Here is a 19,912-nt window from a genome sequence, read left to right on the forward strand (position 1 = left end):
AATAAAGCCAATTCTTTCACGGCAGCACTTTCAGACAGTTATCCCTGCCTTTGTTAGCACTCGGCTGGATTACTGTAATGCACTTCATTGGATTGGATAATACTTGTGTTTTAACAGTGGAGATATAAGTATTTTATTTATTTTTATAAATAATTTATTTATAAAAATGAGTATAAAAAGTATGTGGTCTGAAAGTACCAGATGCTTTCAGATTATCTTTCAGTGTTGGAGAGCTTGTTGGTGCAATTTAGTGTCAGTAGATGGCAGCAATGTCCCTGTAGAGGCTAAGCCTATGCTTGAAGCCACTGAGGTGGTCGTTAACGGGGGTGATGCGATGTCACTGGTATGGATGAATTAGGTAAAAAGTCCAATAACTCCAGCAGTACTTAACTTGTCCCTTTTGGTCTTTATTCCCATATCATCTTAACATAACAGCGCAACGGTCACAAACTGTTTGCCTTCTTACAATTAATGACACACCTGACGCCGATTACGTGCGTCTACCTTAAATACCTTTACATGAACAAAACAGAAAAAGGTGACCTCTAGCGACCACATAAGGTATTAACCCAAGAATGGCTCCTACAATCCCTCTTGATCATCAGAGGGACATTGCTGATGTTTGTGTGTGTGTGTGTGTGTGTGTGTGTGTGTGTGTACACACACACACACACACACACACAAGTAAACGCCCACCCACAAATACCTTAATGTGTCCACATGCCATACCCGTGGTCATTTTTGGTGTTGCTACATTTGTTACAAGAAAAAATCCATGGAAGAGAAAGAGTAATGGGTACAGAAAAAAAAATCAAAAGCAACAAAACCAAGTTTCATCTCTGAGTCCACTGCCCAGGCCTCACACATGTGCTTATAGTTAAAGCCATACCAGCTACCATCCATTACTTTAGCATACACAGATGTGGTTCTGAGGAATCTGTCATCAGTTTTCTTGGAAACACTTTTACCAGTATAAGTAAATCCATTATACTGTGCATAAAGGTGGGCCAAGCATGTGTCCCGTGTGTGATAAACAAAGAAAAACCTTTAAGTGTGTAGAAAGAAGAGTTTCATTTGATCATGATAATCATTTTATTTCACAGTGAAACAGAAGGACAGTTGTGCATGTACATGACTCCTGTGTATGATAGCATAAACCGATTAAACAGTTTTCTTCATTTAAGGAATATTTCTTAACCGAGAACTGTAGTCTCCTCATCCAAACTAGAGAAACTTGTGAGTGCATTTGTGTCATCGTTCAAAGATTACTGACCTGGTTACTGGCTTTCACACCTCCAAGCAACCCAAAATGCTGCAGACAGACTCCTAACACGTTACAGCAAGTGAGCTCACATTATTGCATTTATTCCAAGACTAAAGACTAGGATAAGGGGAAGGCCCACTCCAGCTCCTTTTAGCTGGCTCCTTAAAAAGTTAGAGAAACTGCTGTGAAATATAAGTGCCTATAAACATTTAACTGTTATTTGGTGAGGTGGGGTTTTGTGTATTGTGTATAGCCAGAGCCCACTGCCATATTTTTGAGCTCCCTTCAGGTAGTCTGGCTTCCTCCCCCAATCCAAAGACATACAGTTAGTGGGTTAAATGATGATTGTAAAAGGAGCGTGTAAATGCGAGTGCGAATGGTTTTCTGTCTCTCTGTTTTAGGCCTCGGGCCACCCACATGACCCTGAATTGCACAAATGGAATAAAAATGGATGGTAAGATGGATAATATATGAAACGTTTCAGATCACATAAGATCTGCAGATACAGTTGTTTTTCTTTTTTCTTTTTTAAGACAGTTTAACCACAAGATATAAAAAAAATCACAATCTTATGGTCCGTTTGGCCTCTCAGGGCCACCGTACAATCTCAATAAAATATAGAAGTCTGCTCACACACCCCTATTAAAAGTCATCTTGAACCATGATGGAGACAAAGAAGAGCAGCTGTACATTTTTGCCTCTTCTTGCTTCTCTTTGATGTCGATTTGTCCATGAGTGACATCTTTTGTTCTCACTGCTGAGTCGACTGCAGCTGCATCACTCTCTGCACAAGAAAACACATAAAGCGAGCATCAGTGCAGGCAGTACAGTCCTACAGATACTGCTGCTGTTACATTAACGATGACATAAAAATCATTCAGATTAATCATGCTCCACCTTTTTGTGCAGGACTCAAATGGCAATAGATGCAAAACTGATGTCATACTGCTGCAGGTAAAAATCATTACAACTAATAAATGTCTTGTTTATGTTTCTTAACTTTATGTGCATTTAAAATCATAAAATCTTGTTATTATGGTTATTATTTAAGTAAGTATTTTCTTAAAAGGTCAGACTATGAATAGTAAACACAGCCAAACATCAGGATAGAGAAAACGAAGTAAAAAATCAGTGGCATGAAAGAATAGAAGGGAGAGAAACAACTAAACCTGGTATAGATCCAGAGGGTAGATTCCTAATCATTAAATTATCGATACTTAACAAAAAGCTATGTATTGTTGATATACATGGCCCAAATGTTAATGACACCTTATGTGGTTCTGGGGGTGCTCTGCCTCCACGCTGGGGCTCTGGCTTGGGTCTGTGGGGGCTTGGTTACTGGTTGGTGTGTTGTCGGGGTTGTGGGTGTGTGCACGCGGGGCCAGAAATGGGGTCCTCTTTAACTGGCGGGGAAGTTGTCACATCCTTGCAGGAGCTCCAGCTGGTGGGGGAAAGCTATAGTAGAGGTGGAGAATGAACTCAACCTGGGTGTCTGGTGTCTCATGTAGTCTGGGAGATGATTGGATAACGGGGTGGGTGCAGTTTCCTCTGTGGTGGGGTTGGGGGGGCCGCCTCGGGCTCTGTGGGGCTTGGTGGTGCTGCTACTGTTTGCCCCGATCCGAATGGGTCTTAGACTCCATCTCTCTGGGAATACCTCCCCAGGTTTGGGAGGTTATTTCTCCCCCACCACACTCCCTGCCGGTGGCTGATGCCCCTCAGCCATCGGTGCATCAGTAGTTCTCAGTGTCTGGGGCTTGGCGTTCAGGTATGTACCTCCTTACTTCTGGTGGCTGCTTGGCGGGGCCTGGTGCCCGTGGCTCAGTCGGGCCCTTTCCGGGGGGTGGGGGGCCCTCAGACCCTGGGCATCTGGGCTCAGTTTGCTCTGGCACAGCAGGCGTAGCCGCTGCCGGCAGATCCTGTAGCCTTGTCACCACAGCCCCCTGTGACGACGAGCTCTCATTGTCACTTACTGGGTCTGTTGACCCAGCGTTTTAAGTTTTAGTTTATTTGGATGTTGATGTTTATTTTTAAGTTCTTTAGGCTAGCTAAGTTAATTTGTTCATTAGATTCCCCTTTTGTTTTCTACCCCTGTGTTTAAGTTTCCCTCACCCTTTATGTGTTTCATGCTGCATGTCTTATGTTATCCAGTTCCTGTTGTCATGTCTGCTTTCCATTCTGCTTCCTGTTTTATTGTGAAAGTCCTTATCCTATGTGCAGTGTGTCTAGTTTTGCTTCACCCGGTTTCGTTAGGTCTGATTTGTCCCAGCTCTGTTCCCACCTGTTCCCCATCCCCTCATTATCCTCCTGTGTGCATTTAGTTTGTGTTTTCTCATTCAGTTTTTGTCAGGTCGTCTGTTGTTCCTTTTCATGTTTTCCTGTTGCCAGGATTTTCAACATTCAAGGTTTTGTTCTTTGTTGTTTGTGTTCAGCATTCAATTTTGCCAGTTTATTTCTATGTACTTTCTCCCCAGTGTGCATGTGCCTTTTTGTTTTTGTACCTTTTTATCAGCCATATTAAACAGCTCACCTTTTGTTAATATTCAAGGTTAGTCTCACGTCCATTCGTGTTTTAAATAAATACTTAAATAACACAGTACGGTGGCACGGTGGTTAGCACTGTTGCCGCACAGCAAGAAGGTCCTGAGTTCAATTCCACCATCAGGCCGGGGTCTTTCTGTGTGGAGTTTGCATGTTCTCCCTGTGATAGTGTGGGTTCTCTCCGGATACTCTGGCTTCCTCCCACCGTCCAAAGACATGCAGCTTGTGGGGATAGGTTGATTGATTAATCCAAATTGCCACTAGGAGTGAGTGTGAATGGTTGTCTGTCCCTGTGTGTTAGCCCTGCGACAGACTGGCGACCTGTCCAGGGTGTACCCCGCCTTTCGCCCTATGACAGCTGGGATAGGCTCCAGCGCCCCCCGCGATCCTGAAAAGGAGAAGCGGAAGCGAATGGATGGATGGACTTAAATAACAGCAAATACTTAGTATTTACTGCACACTGCAGTGTGAGACTGAAGTGCCCTAATAGGGTGATATGGTACTACAAGGTCATTAAGATAAGATGGGGCCTGATTATTTAAGACCTTGTATGTGAGGAGCAGGATTTTAAATTCAATTCTGGATTTAACAGGAAGCCAATGAAGGGAAGCCCAAAACAGGAGAAATCTGCTCTCTCTTTCTAGCCCCTGTCAGGACTCTTGCTGCAGCATTTTAGATTAACTGAAGGCTTTTCAGTGGGTTTTTAGGACATCCTGATAATAATGAATTACAGTCGTCCAGCCTGGAAGTAATAAATGCATGAACTAGTTTTTCAGCGTCACTCTGAGACAGGATATAATTTTAGAGATACCAGAACTAAAGTAGAGATTGTATACTGAGTATATACTTTCACAAGAGTACTGCTGTGAAACATGAAGATGGGGCCGAAACACAAGGCTGTATTTGAATTGACTGACCACAGACCTGCTTTCATGAAACCCCCGTAACCATAGAAAAATGCGGCAGGATGTCAGAGAAACTCAAAAAATCATTACATTTCCTTAAGTGAAGTCCACAATTGAAGGATTTGTGACTAATAAAATTGTGCAGAACTGATTAATAATTTAATGTTTGCCTTAATTGTTTGCGTGTGTATGTGTGGCCTGCAGTAAAAGTTAAGCAGCTTATGAGTTTTCATCTGAAACAGGAAACTGGATGAGCACAGAGCTATTAGTTCTGAAAATACTGTTTGCACACAAGGAACAGGACTCACCGCTACAGACTTCTACAAACACAGAACAGCTACTGTGATCTATGGCATGATTGTAGGCTTTAAATAAGCTTTTAAAAATATGTATCACTAAAATTATCCATACATTTTCTTAACAACTGTAGCGGGAGAACTGGAGCTTATCTCCACTGGGATAGTGTGAAAGGCAGTTTGCACACCAGACAGGTTTCCAGTCTGTCACAGGACTAGGAAACACAACTTAACAATCTATCCAATTTGAAATCATTAGTTAACACCTATCATGTCTTTAGACTGCGGGAGGAAGAACTCACTCAGCACAGTGAACTGTTTAAACTGCACGTTAGTGTGAGGTGAAGAGTAAAGATAGTCTTCTTTGCAGTGGAAAGTTTTAAACCTTGTGGTCTGTAACCATGAAAGCAGGTCTGTGATGGTTATTGCCACTTAGAAGAACAACCAGAATGCTTTGCAGTCTGTTACTTCCTCATACAGACCTTTATTTTGTCTCATTGCTGTTTTGGGCCTCCTCTTGAGCCAGAAAACAATCAGAACATTTGATATTGGCACATTCAAGCCCAAGACCTTTGTTCTAATTTCTTCTGAATGCCTATATTGAATATGATAGAAGACATAAAATATATGTTTGATAGCTAAGATTACTTTTGTATTATTATTATTAGTTTAAATATAAAAAGTACCTTTTGGGCAGCATTTGACATGGTGGTTAGCACTGTTGTCTTGGAGCAAGAAGACCCTGTATTTGAATCTACTATCTGTCTGGAGTTTACATGTTCCCTCTGTTTTTGTGTGAGTGCTCCTCCAAAACCATGCACTTAATAGAGTTAGGTTAACTGATGATGTCGAGGATGTAGCCCACCTACCTGGGATACTCTCCAGACCCCCTGCTACTCTAACTGGACAAGTGAATGGATGGATATTAAATAATAAGGAAAACTCCACAGAGCTGCTTTTATCCAAGCTTCATCTTTCCTTTGAATATTGTTTAAAATTGAAAAACATACTAATGTGAGACGTTCATGCAACAAAAAGAGTGAAAGTCTCACCTTTTAGTTTCCTGTCAACATGTCGTTCCACCAAAACAACCAGTAACATCACTACTAACACAACACAGACTGTTCCAGCTGTCAGCAACACGGGGAGAAGTGGAGAGGAACCAGCAGAAGAGGCAGGTGGAGGTGTGGATGTAGGTGGAGGTGTGGTGGTGTGTTTGTCTAAAACAAAGCAAACACAGTCATTAAGTTGTCGTCACATTGTGAATTTTGAAAGCTGCAGAAACACAGACAGGTGAGTGTGTCACCTGTGACAGTGATCCAGCTGGATGGAGACTCTCCATGACCGCTGATGTCACACTTGTAGAGGCCTTCATCAGACCTGGAAACATGCTGGATGGTCATGTGACCTGTAGAGTCTTTCCCAGTGAAGACGCCATCTTTGAAGAAAATGGCTGTGAGGTTGGAGGGAGTGGTCTTTGTTTTACAGAGCAGAGTGACGTCATCTCCCTCCATCACAGGGAGGACAGGACTCTGCAGGATCACTGATCCACCTCAACACAGAGACAAACTACAGCATTTCATCCATTTACACAGAGCTTCATCAACACTAACTCCACACACTCAGCTTACCAGTGACTGTCAGGTTAACCATGTTACTGATGGGACCCTCTCTGGACTCACACCAGTAAACTCCACTGTCCAGCGGGTCGATGTAACTGATATTACATGAAGAACCATCTGCTACTCCCCACTCCTCACACTCAGCTCTGGTGTCTGTGCTTGTGTTTCTCCTCAGAGTCCATCCAGCAGAGCTGTCGTCCTCCTCACAGCTCAGAGACACAAAGTCTCCTTTAAAGAACTGAGAGCTGCTGGGACTCACAGTCAGACGAGCTGTGATGTTACAATTAAACATTTCATTGTTTTGCAAAGTAGAACTTCGAAAAATATTTTAAAATGAGAATTAAACTATTTTTTCTGTGGTTAGGGCTGCCACACTAAACATGCCAGAATAAGAAGCCAACAAACAAATATTTTAAATATTTAAAAGAAAATCACTGACCTTGGTTTGTTGTCCAGCAAAGCATTGAAGTCAGAACTAAAGATAAATGACACTTAGGTTGGTCTGGAAAATAATAAAGGGCTGTGGTTTATTTAGCTCATTTTCAGCCCCCGAAAAGTATAACAATCATTAAAAGGTGGAACTGGATGCAGCAAGTTTAGAAAAAAGCCAGAGATAATAATAACTCTGTTTTGAAAGTGAAAGGAAAAGTTTATTTCAGCTTTATTTATAGATCTATATAGATAGGTCCACTCACATTATTGTGCAGTCACGTAAATGTAAAAGGATTAAAGAATGTGTGTTTGAACTGCTGTAGAAAAAAAGACGTCTTCATAGTTTACACGTCCTCTCTGAATACTCCACAGTCAAAACATTTTTTATCAATAGTTAGTCTGATTATAATTAGAAATCAGAAACATTGTAACTCTGAGCATGAAGTCATGTGTCCTCTTTAAAGGTAAGTTCATATAATAACTAACTAAACTCTGTCAAGTTCACTGGTTAAAACGGTAAAATGTCCCCTTTAACATGTTGCTTTTAACAGCAGGTTTTTATCTTCTCCTCCATCATTGTTTATCTACAGAACAGAGAGTAAAAGTTCAACATTCAAAAGAGAGAATTTATCCACTCACAGAGCAGACATAGTAGAGATGCGTCATCCATTGTCCTCTTGACTGATGTGACCTGTTTTCTCTTCTTGTCATAGAGACACAGTAAACTCCGCCCCCTTCCCCCACATGTTTTTTTTTTGCCTATATGAATGATGTGTGTAACAAGTAGATTAAAAAAGAAATTCAAAAATGTTGTTTAACAGAAAATAGTAACAATGTTTAGAATGTTTTTGCTCTTTGAAAAACATCGACTCGTTTTGAATTTGAAGCACTGCACAAACTGAGAACTGTGGAGACTAAGTGACAGTTTTTCCCACATATATATCTTTAGATGCTGAAAATATACGAGCCTCCTTTTTAGAAACTGGTCTGTGCCCATAAATCATGTGTGCAGGCTGCTTTCATGTTGTTTTACACCAGTTTTGACCCCACCATCTAAATGCTGAAACATTCGACCAGACTATGTTTTTACAATCTTTTGCTCTCTGATGTTAGTGAGTCTGTGTGAATTGTGACCTCAGTTTCCTGTTCTTAGCCGTTGTTACGTCCTGTGAAGTGTGCATACCGTGCTCTTCTGCATACCTTAGTTGTAATGAGTAGCTATTTGTGTTGCTATCAACTTATCAACTTAAAGCAGTCTGACCTCTGACCTCTGCCATCAAGATGGCAGAGAGCTCCTTCTCTCCTTTTCAGACCATTCTCTGTAAACCGTACAGATGGTTTTGTGGGAAAATCCCAGTAAATCAGAAGTTTTTGAAATACTCAGACCAGCCCGTTTGGCATCAACAACAATATCTGACCAAATATCATTTTTGTTCAATAAACAAGTGGATACATGCAACATTACATGAATTGTTATAGATGTAACAACTGTATAAAACAATGATAATAAAAAATAAACTGTACATTGTTACATTACAGCATTCCTTTGGATTGATGTGGATGTCACTCTGAGATGTAACACTGGCTGAATGTTGTTTCAGACCCAACATACTCATCCCGGATAGCAGCACTCCCCCAGCAGGACAGTTTACCCCATTACACCAGAAAACATCACTCATCGTGACACAGGCTCCAATATGCATGGGGCCTCATTACTGCAATACTCTAATACTACATTAAAAAACCCCAATGATTAGCGATAATTATATTGACAAACACATTTTATTGTCCCCTCCACGAATCACTACCTTAACGTGGTGGAGGGGTTTGTGTGTCCCAGGGATCCCAGGAGCTATGTTTTCTGGGGGCTTTGCTCCCTGGTAGGGTCTCCCATGGCAAATTGGTCTTGGGTGAGGGACCAGACAAAGAGCGATTCAGAAGACCCTTATGAAAAGACCATCGAGGGAACAGTTCACCCTGCCCAGGATAGGGTTACCCGCCCTGGAGCCAGGCCCGGGGAGGGTGCCCGAGGGCAGGCATCTGGTGGCCGGGTCTTAGTCCATGGGGCCCAGCCAGGCACAGTCGGAAAAAGGGACATGGGCCCATCTTCCTGAAGGCCCACCACCCGCAGGAGGCACCGTAGGGGTCAGGTGCAATGTGAGCCGGGCAGCAGCCAGGAGTGGCTCGGGGGGACTCAGAGTAGAGTCGCCACTCTTCCACATCGAAAGAAGCCAGTTGAGTTGAGGTGCTTCCTGGGTAAGGTTTTCCAGGCACGTCCCACCGGGAGGAGGCCCCAGGGCAGACCCAGGACACTGGAGAGGCTATATCTCTTGGTTGGCCTGGGAACGCCTTGGTGTTCCCCCAGATAAGCTGGAGGAGGTGGCTAGGGAGAGGGACGCCTGGGCTTCTCTGCTTGGGCTGCTGCCCTCGCGACCCGGCCCTGGATAAAGTGGAAGAAAATGGATTGATGGACATTTTATTGTTTGATATGAGTAATTTAGTAATTTAAATTTAAATATGAAAAGCTGTTTTTTTCACTATGTGATCTGATTGCAAACACAGGATTGCTGGGCAGGACTCAAATGCAGGACGCGGAGCTGTGCAAGGAGAAAAGGGTTTATTTACAGCACCGGGTGAGATATGTTCATACAGTGAATGTGGCGAGTAGGTTCCAGGGATTTGGAGAAAATGTCCAGGGCAGACAGGCGGAGGTCCAGGAAGGTCTATACAAAGTAGATGGAGAACAACGATTAGGAAGTGAACCAGGCAACACAGGAAAGATACATCAGAAAGAGCCTGGGCTGCACTTTTTGAAGTAAGTACAACGATCCAGGCTGAAATCAGCAGAGATGTGCAGCAAGTGAGTGGAGTCCAGGATGGCGCAGATACCCAGACGACGCCCTTGTGGTCATTCATTTACAGGTTACAGAGACTTCCATCCAGACAAAAAGCATCTTAACTGATAGCTGGGAGAGAGAAAGGGCAAGGAGGAGTTGTTTTGGGTGGGATAGTGAGATTACCAACAGCTTTTATACCTCCTACTCATCTCTGCAGATACTGATATGACACTTCTAGGGGATGATGATGATGATGGACCATGGGACGGACATTCAGCAAAATACAGCCTTGCAACAACAACATAAAGACAACTGTAATGTCTGCGAGCATGGGGCAAAACAGAACCACAGGTCCTCACTGGCTGGACAAGCACACACACTCATTTATATCATTTCTCAATAACTGTTTCCAGTTGGACCAGCTTCTATATATATCACACAGACACATGTTACAGCATGAGTGCATGTTTTTAACATATAAGTGTAACAATATTTGAATCCTTTAATCACCCATCAGATCTTCATTTCTGGATCACCCATTCAACCAAGTCATTGACAGCACTGCTCTGATACAAAGTCATAGTAGTATATGCACCCTGCTCTCTGCCTTCCTTCCTATTTTAAAACAGTTTGTTTTCTTGTCCACAGTTAAAGTGTTTCAGGAAATTGCATCTATTTTAATCAGTGAAGTGTAAAATAGCTGAGCTGAGGTAATAGATTGACTTTTCATCTGAATCATCATTGACTGAAATTAAGGTCCTAATACTGAATAAAAGATTAAAAAACGATGAACCTGTGTAATAATACTGACAATAGAATAAAGTCAATTCAAAGTTGCTCTGTTGTCACTTATTGGTAGTGATTGTTTGGCCACGTGACAGCAGTATTTATTTTTTTATTTAAAAAAGAAACCCAACAATCTTCACCCTCCAGGGCCAGTTTAGTATCACCAATTAATCAAACTCCATGCAGCTCTTTGGACTGTTTGAAAAAACCCTGAGAAACAACCCAGTGAGAACCCCCACAGACACGAAGAGAACATGCAGACTCCACACAGAAAGGGATAAAACAGCAGGTGGATTCAAATCCTGGAACCAGAATAAACCAGGAAATAAATGAATGTGTATTTTTCGTCTTTCAGAGGTGGATTGTTTTTGATTTCCTGATTTTGAACCTGTATGATATCAAAGACATACAGGTGGCTGGAGCTCAGGTGGTAGAGCCCGTCACCTACTAATCTGAAGGTTGGTGGTTTGATCCCCGTCTGCTCCATCAGAGTACGAATGTTAGATAGGAATCTCTTACATAGAGAAAGAACCTAGAGAAAATATGCTTGGTTGAAAGAGGCAAATTCGAGTACTCAGAGTACAATAAGAACTGGTCCATTTCCCATTTACACACCAAACTGTCACTCAGGTTACAATCAGAGCAGCCCCTTCCTCCAGAGGATGTTTTGATGGCCAACCCTCATTTGTGAAGTCCATCAGTATGTTTCTGCCTGTTCATGTTAAGTGACGGCTGTGTGCAGACAGGAATAGGACCCAAGGTGCAGACTCCAGAGACAAACTTAAACCAAAACAGCTTTAATGCTGAACTCAAACATAACATAACTGGGAAAAATCAAAATAAACTAACACCGGCAGACTGACAAAACACACATCAAAATAAACAGTAGATCACGAAACGACACAGAGAAACACAGGGCTTAAATACACAGAGGAGCAATCGGGGAATGAGTAACAGGAGGGAAACACAGCTGGGGCAAATCAGGCCTAACGAGACAAAGGAAGCAAAACCAGACACATTAACATGAGACATGGACTTTCAAAGTAAAAGAGGAAACATAACAGAGACTGAGCAAAAGACACAGACTCACATGCAGCTACTACTTATATATGACCAACTAATGTGATTGGCCAGTCATTAGCAGTGAAATATTAAATAAAATATTCATTCTGTTAGAGTCTGACACACAAAATAACTGTAACGTGTGTGTGTGTGTGTGTGTGTGTGTGTGTGTGTGCGTGTGTGTGTGTGTGTGTGTGGAATATAGATTGAGACATTGTTACACTGTTACATGTTTAAATGCACTGAGCTGCTGTGATGTGATTGGCTCCTCACATATTTGCATTAACAAACAGTGGGACATGTGTACATAATAAAATGGCCAGTAGGTTTGTACTGTGATTAGAACAGTTACTCTTTTATCACACGTTGCATGTTGATTCTTCATAAATGTGCATTTATTTAAATCTCACCATCTCCACTTTCTGTGGAGGGCACAGATGAGGTCATAACATCATTACATTGTTAATGAAAGCATCACAATTAAAAGTATGCAGAAAATGAAATTTGAAGTTAATGATAATAATTGTGTAAACTACACTTTAAAAGTGGAGATATAAGTATTTCATTTATAAAAATAAATATATAAAGTTAGTTTGTACTATGTGATCTGAAAGTACCAGATGCTTTCAGATGATCTTTCAGTGTTGGAGAGCTTGTTGTTGCCATTAAGTGTCAGTAGATGGCAGCACCAGGCTGCAGTTTAATCTTGATCATCAGAGGGACATAGCTGATCTGTGTGTGTGTAGTCCCCTCATCCAAACTAGAGAAGATTGTGCATGAATATTAGTCATCATGCACAAATTACTCTCCTGTTTACCGGCTTAAATAAATCATCTCTTTCACCTCCAAGCGATCCAAAATGCTCCTGACACGCTCTAGCAAGCAAACTCACATTATTGCATTTTTATTCCCCAACCCTGAATTGCACAACTGGAATAAAAACGGATGGTAAGATGGATAATATATAAAAAGTTTCAGATCACATAACATCTGCAGATGTTTTTCTTTTTTCTCTTTTTTAAACACAGTTTAGCCACAGCAGTGATTCTTGATATAAGGGACAAAACATGTCCGGCAGATAAAACCCAATTTTGTGGTTAAAAATATGCATACAAGTGTTAACCCAACTGCCTAAAAGACAAACCAAGGCAATGTTTATACAACAAAACTATGATTTTGCATTTTTTATAAATATATATTTATTTTAAATGGTACAATACATTACCAGTACCTTAAAAGTCCATTGTCCAGAAGCAGGTGTGATAATATTAAAATACAGAAAAAAAATTAAAAGTAATGTAAAAGTAAACATCATGGCTCTCGTCACTAAGTATTTAAGTCAATACCTTATATAATATCAAAATATGCAATTGAAAATTTATTTTTAAATATTTTTTAAGTGATTAAAATCGTGTCCAGAGTTTTTGTCAACACCGTCAGATTTTTTCAAAAGTACAAAAAAATCAGGAATTATTGTGGGCAGCTAACACTCTGAGGACCCCTTTACCACTTCCTGTTTGATACACATGCCATGAGGTCACTGCTGTGATAATTTTTTTGTTTTTATTTCATTTATTGCACACCTTTCTGATAAAACTCTGTGTCACAACCATAGTGCGTCAACACCAAAGTCGATGTAAACCAAGATTTAATTATTTTTTTTGTAATAAGAGCTTAATTTAGGTAGATTGTAGAGGCCATAAGCAACTGATGAAAAACAAGATGGCTTCTGTCAGAAAAACATGTGTTATGAGAGAAAGTCGGGTATTTTGTCAACACCATCAGATGTCAACACCATCAGGATTTTTGTCTGAAGGTGTTCACCCTTTTTCTAATGGTGTTGACAAATCTCACAAAAGTGTGCTATTCACCATTTATATTAAGTTATTTTTTATTAATATTTCAGACATATTACTTCCTGTGTATTTTACTGATATTTCTGCTTCACAGATGTGTCAAATATTATCAAATTTGCCTTATCTTGAATCTCATTGTTTATGTATACATTATTAATCCTGTAGGAAAATGCTTAGTCCTCTGCATTTAACCCATTCACTCAGTGATGCAGTGGGCAGCTACAAATCCAGGTTAGCCACTGTTCGTTGGATTTGGATTAAGCCTGTTGTGCTGTTAAAATGTTTTAATGCTTTTTATCTTGTTCTATTACATCTGAATTTAAACAGGTTGTAACTCTCAGTGATGCTGCAGAGTTCCTTTGACTTTGGGATCTGCAGCCCAGGTTGGACCTGGAAACGGCTAATGACATCAGACTTAAAGACCGGATAGCATTTCTATTGCTTAATGCATAATTGTGTTGTGAATATTCATCCTTAATCTGTGGAAAAGCATAAGGTTCAGAAAAAATATAGTAATTAAAAAAAATGGTACATTTCAGGCTAGAATAGCAAAGGGAAACCTGTCAGTAGAGGAACGAAAGAGAGGGAACAGGAATGATCAAAAAAGAAGGAGAGAAAAAATTAACAGCCAGCCTGAGTTGAAGAAAGAGTTTCTCATAAAGGAAAGATGGAGAAATAGAGTGAAAGAGGGAAAAATAAAGAACATCAGTGATCTGAAAGGAAGAGAAAAAAGTCAGAAGAGAAGGTTTTGGAAACAAGCACAGAGAGTCAAAAGGAGAGAGAGTACAGCAGGGTCTAAACACACAACCACAGAGTACTTTAGGAATCAAGGAGTAGTAGGCAGCTACTTTCTGGTGAACTGTTAAGATGTAGAACTTTACATGTGCAAAAACAGAATTGTTATGATGTGTCTTGTGATATTACAAAGGTTGCTAAGGTTTAATTTTCATTTTGAAAGAAATAATATCTTGTTTTCTACTAGAGTGTCACCACCGTCAGCACCTTGTCAACTCCATAATATGGAGTTTTTGTTTATTTTTCTCTTTTGGAGAACCATATATTTTCCTCCCTCATGATCTTCCAATAAAAATATGTAATTTTCTCAATAAATGTGTAATTTGCATGCTGCTTAATATGACTGTTTCTTATACAGATTAAATACAAGCTTCTGAAAATATGTATGACTGTAACTCTAATAATAAAAAGCCAAAACAATCTTACTTTTAAATGTGGTATAATTACTTTGAAAACATATGTGCATAAACAATAGAATAGAGAAGCTGCTAATAGTCAAAAGAGCTGAAACAACTTAATTTAAAATATATATTTTTGCATTTCTTTGTGTCTGACGGTGTTGACAAAAACCTTGCACTTCTCCGGCAAAAACATAAATTATTAAAAAATGTTGCACCTGGGAGATTGTACCAAGACATGGTGAGACTTTGTGTAACAATTATATGTAAATATGTTTTTGAAATATCAAAAAATATATTTTAGAAAATGAAAACCTGTTTTGTCCCTAATCTCAGGAATCACTGACAGTATACATAAAAAATCTCAGTAAAATATAGAAGTCTGCTCACACACCCTTATTTTTTTTAAAAATTCATCTTGAACCATGATGGAGACAAAGGACAGCAGTTGTACATTTTTGCCTCTTCTTGCTTCTCTTTGATGTCGATTTCTCCATGAGTGACATCTTCTGTTCTCACTGCTGAGTCGACTGCAGCTGCATCACTCTCTGCACAAGAAAACACATAAAGCGAGCATCAGTGCATCAGTGCAGGGAGTACAGTCCTATAGATACTGCTGCTGTTACATTAACGATGATATAAAAATCATTCAGATTAATTATGCTCCACCTTTTTGTGCAGGACTCAAATGGGACATGATAGAAAACTGATCAGGTCCAGCTGTCAGGTTGTTGTGTGCGGGCGAGGAAGAGATGACCCAAACGCAGGAATGATGGTGCAGAATGATGAGGATTTATTGGAGCGAGTGAAAGAACAGAGCAGGAACGACAGGACTGACTAACTGACTGGAAGACTGAATGGCTGGCTGAACAGCTGAACAACTGAACACAGGCGGAAACGACAACAGTGACAACATCAATGACACGACGGTGAAGGAGTGGAAACAGAAGACTGATGAGGATGATAATGAGAGACCGGTGAGCACACAGCTGAAAATAATGTGGCTAACGACACATTAGACGAGCTTACACAGGAAACAGGAAGTGAAAAAACATGGATCTGTCACTGTTGTGTCGTACCTGCATTACGCTGAGTGGTTTTCCCTCTGAATTGCTGAAGGTTAGTTTTGCTCTAAGTCTGGTTAGTTTCTCTCATTCATGCCACCACGTTTCTTGTTTTCATTATAAAGTTTACTTTCTATTTGCCATTTTTAAGGTTTTGGTTTGTTTGTGAAGTTATTTCTGATGATGCAATAAAGCTGTCGCTTTCAGTTCATCCCTCTGCGTTCAGTGAGTCCTGCATTTGCCTGCCACACAGCACACCATGACAAGGTCAGGCTTTGAACAGTAAACACAGCCACACATCAGAAGACAGAAAAATGAAAAAGCAGTAAAAAGCCAGTGGCATGGAAAAATAGGAGGGAGAGAAACAGCTAAACCTGGCATGTGGGGTTCTTTTAAACCATTGTTTCCTAGATTCAAGCATGCAGTGTGAAGGGTTATTTTTGTCATTATAATTTAGTTTTATTTTCATATCAATCATAACAGCTGTTGCCTAAAGGTTCTTTCTATTGTAAAACTCTATAAAATGACCCCTGTACAAGCAAACACTAGGCAACAGTGGGAATGAAAAACTCCCTTTTTAACAGGAAGAAATCAGCTAGAACCAGGCTCAGGTGGGAGCAACCATCTGCTGTGACTGGTTAGGGATGTGTGGATGAAGACAGGACAAAAGACACATGGAAGAGAGCCAGAGGTTAATAATAATTAGATCCAGAGAGGTGTATGAACACATAGTGAGTGAGAAAGGTGACTGAAGAAGTAATACTGATTGCGTCATGGTAATCCCCCAGCAGCCTACACCTATTGCAGCAAAACTAAGGCAGGATTTAGGGTCACCTGGTCCAGCCCTAACTATATGCTTTAGCAAAACGGAAAGTTTTAAGCCTGATATTAAAAGTAGAGATACTGTCTGTCTCCCGAATCCAAACTGGAAGCTGGTTCCACAAAAGAGGGGCCTGAAAGATGGAGAAATATGCTCTCTTTCTAGTCCCTGTCAGGACTCTTGCTGCAGCATTTTGGATTAACTGAAGGCTTTTCAGGGAGTTTTTAGGACTGATTGTATACTGAGCATATACTTTCACAAGATTACTGCTACGAAACATGAAGATGGACCTGAATCACAAGGCTGTATTTGAACTGATGACTACAGACCTGCTTTCATGAAACCCCCCGTAACCACAGAAAAATGCAACAGGATGTCAGAAACTCAAGAAATTATTACATCTCCTCAAGTGAACTCGTAATGAAGTATTTTTGAGTAATAAAAAGAGCAGATGCAGTTTTTGTCCAGAACTTTTAAATAATTTAATACAGTCTTAATACTGTCTGTGTGTGTGTGTGTGTGTGTGTGTGTGTGTGTGTGTGTGTGTGTGTGTGTGTGTGTGTGTATTAACATCCCTGAGGAGCTGACGAGTTTTCATCAATAAAAGGAAAGTGGACGACCACAGAGCTGTTAGTCTTTGTTATACACAGGGTGAAATACACTGTTTGGAGCACAAAGAACAGCACTCACTGCTAACAGATACTGCAAACACAGAACAACTACTTAGTGATCTATATATACTGTAGGTCTTTGACTAAGCTTTTAAAAATGGTTTAAAAAAGCAGGAGAACTGGAGCTTATCCTCTCTGGGATAGCGTGAAAGGCAGGTTGCACACCAGACAGGTTTCCAGTCTGTCACAGGACTAGGAAACACAACTTAACAATCTATCCAATTTGAAATCATTAGTTAACACCTATCATGTCTTTAGACTGTGGGAGGAAGAACTCACTCAGCACAGTGAACTGTTTAAACTGCACGTTAGTGTGAGGTGAAGAGTAAAGATAGTCTTCTTTGCAGTGGAAAGTTTTAAACCTTGTGGTCTGTAACCATGAAAGCAGGTCTGTGATGGTTATTGCCACTTAGAAGAACAACCAGAATGCTTTGCAGTCTGTTACTTCCTCATACAGACCTTTATTTTGTCTCATTTCTGTTTTGGGCCTCCTCTTGAGCCAGAAAACAATCAGAACATTTGATATCAGCACATTAAAACCCACGAACGTTGTTCTAATTATTTATTTAATACCTGAAATTTTGTAATCTAAAGAGTACTTCGTGGGCAGCACTTGCCATGGTGGTTAGCACTGTTGTCTTACACCAAGAAGGTCCTGAGTTCAATCCTTTTGAATGGTCTCTCTGTTTTTGTGTGGATTCACTCCGAGTACTCCTCCAAAAACATGCAGTTAATAAGATAAGGTTAACTGATTATTCTAACTTGCCACATAGGTGTGACTGGTTGTCTGTCCGTGGTGTACCCCACCTACCTGTGATAACCTGCAGACACCCTGCTTCCTTAAATTGGACACGCAGAAGAGAATGGATGGACAGACTACATTCAGGATGTTCAACATTGTTAATAAAGGACAAATTTCTGCTTGAGAAATACTTGATGCAAATGGAAACTTTGGTTTGTTTGTGAGAAACTCCCACAGAGCTGTTTTTATCTAAGCTTCATCTTTCCTTTGAATATTGTTTAAAATTGAAAAACATACTAACGTGAGACGTTCATGCAACAAAAAGAGTGAAAGTCTCACCTTTTAGTTTGCTTTCAACATGTCGTTCCACCAAAACAACCAGTAACATCACTACTAACACAACACAGACTGTTCCAGCTGTCAGCAACACGGGGAGAAGTGGAGAGGAACCAGCAGAAGAGGCAGGTGGAGGTGTGGATGTAGGTGGAGGTGTGGTGGTGTGTTTGTCTAAAACAAAGCAAACACAGTCATTAAGTTGTCGTCACGTTGTGAATGTTGAAACCTGCAGAAGCACAGACAGGTGAGTGTGTCACCTGTGACAGTGATCCAGCTGGATGGAGACTCTCCATGACCGCTGATGTCACACTTGTAGAGGCCTTCATCAGACCTGGAAACATGCTGGATTGTCATGTGACCTGTAGGCTGCTTCCTGATGAGGGAGCCATCTTTATAGAAAGCAGCTGGGAGGTTGGAGGGAGTGGTCTTTGTTTCACAGAGCACAGTGACGTCATCTCCCTCCATCACAGGGAGGACAGGACTCTGCAGGATCACTGATCCACCTCAACACAGAGACAAACTACAGCATTTCATCCATTTACACACAGCTTCATCAACACTAACTCCACACACTCAGCTTACCAGTGACTGTCAGGTTAACCATGTTACTGATGGTACTCTGATTGAACTCACACCAGTAAACTCCACTGTCATGAGGCACCATCATACTTATATTACAGGAAGAACCAGCTGGTTTTCCCCACCCATCTCCACACTGAGTCCTCTGTTTGCTTGTGTTTCTCCTCAGAGTCCATCCAGCAGAGCTGTCGTCCTCCTCACAGCTCAGAGACACAAAGTCTCCTTCAAAGAACTGAGAGCTGCTGGGACTCACAGTCAGACGAGCTGTGAGGGTTAAAAATAAAAATAAAAATGTCATGGTTGTGCAAAGCAATGATGATACAACATTCTTTAAATTAGAATTAAAATACTTCTCATGTGGTTCGGGCTGCAAACCCTAAACATTAAAGAAGAAGAATTTAACACATATTTGACATATTTAAAAGAAAATCACTGACCTTGGTTTGTTATCCTGCAAGGCATTGAAGTCAAAACTAAAGATAAGTAAAACTTAGGTTAGCATGTAAAATAATAAAGACTGTAATTAATTTGGCTCGTCCCATCTCGTCTATCTCTGATCTCTTGTCCACTTATAATTATGTGAGTAAGTAATCCTTGTGGGAGGCATACATCAATGTAAAAGAATAACAGACTGTGTTTTTGAACTCTTTAAGAAAAAGATCTATTCATATTCATTATTTTTAGCTTGTTGCTATGTTTATATTTATAGTTCTAGTCTTAAGGTTTGTTACTGTTACGTTCCTCATTTCATCTCAAGTCTCCTTTTTCTTTATGTTTGTGCGTCTCCGGTGTCTAGACTGGGTTCTCTCTCTGTCTCCCTAGTCCGCTGTGTCCTCCTGTCTGTTCTTCTCTGGTTCCAGTGTTAAGACTGTGTTTCTGTGCCTTTGTGTTAGTTATTGCTAAGTTCAC

The 19,912-nt window shown here is 40.6% G+C and overlaps 1 protein-coding gene across 1 annotated transcript; it reads right to left on the minus strand.

Annotated features, from left to right (window-relative positions):
• Window positions 1–1,845: 1,845 nt before the first annotated feature.
• LOC113019526 (Fc receptor-like protein 5) lies at window positions 1,846–19,274 on the minus strand (the record flags this gene model as incomplete). Its single annotated transcript, XM_026163281.1, has 5 exons — window positions 1,846–2,048; window positions 6,056–6,223; window positions 6,310–6,555; window positions 6,635–6,716; window positions 19,089–19,274. Coding segments are annotated over 5 exons (837 nt in total), but the record flags the coding sequence as incomplete, so codon positions are not given.
• Window positions 19,275–19,912: the final 638 nt, after the last annotated feature.

This window comes from Astatotilapia calliptera, chromosome 3, assembly GCF_900246225.1.
Source record: "Astatotilapia calliptera chromosome 3, fAstCal1.2, whole genome shotgun sequence".
Classification (NCBI taxonomy): Eukaryota; Metazoa; Chordata; class Actinopteri; order Cichliformes; family Cichlidae; genus Astatotilapia; species Astatotilapia calliptera.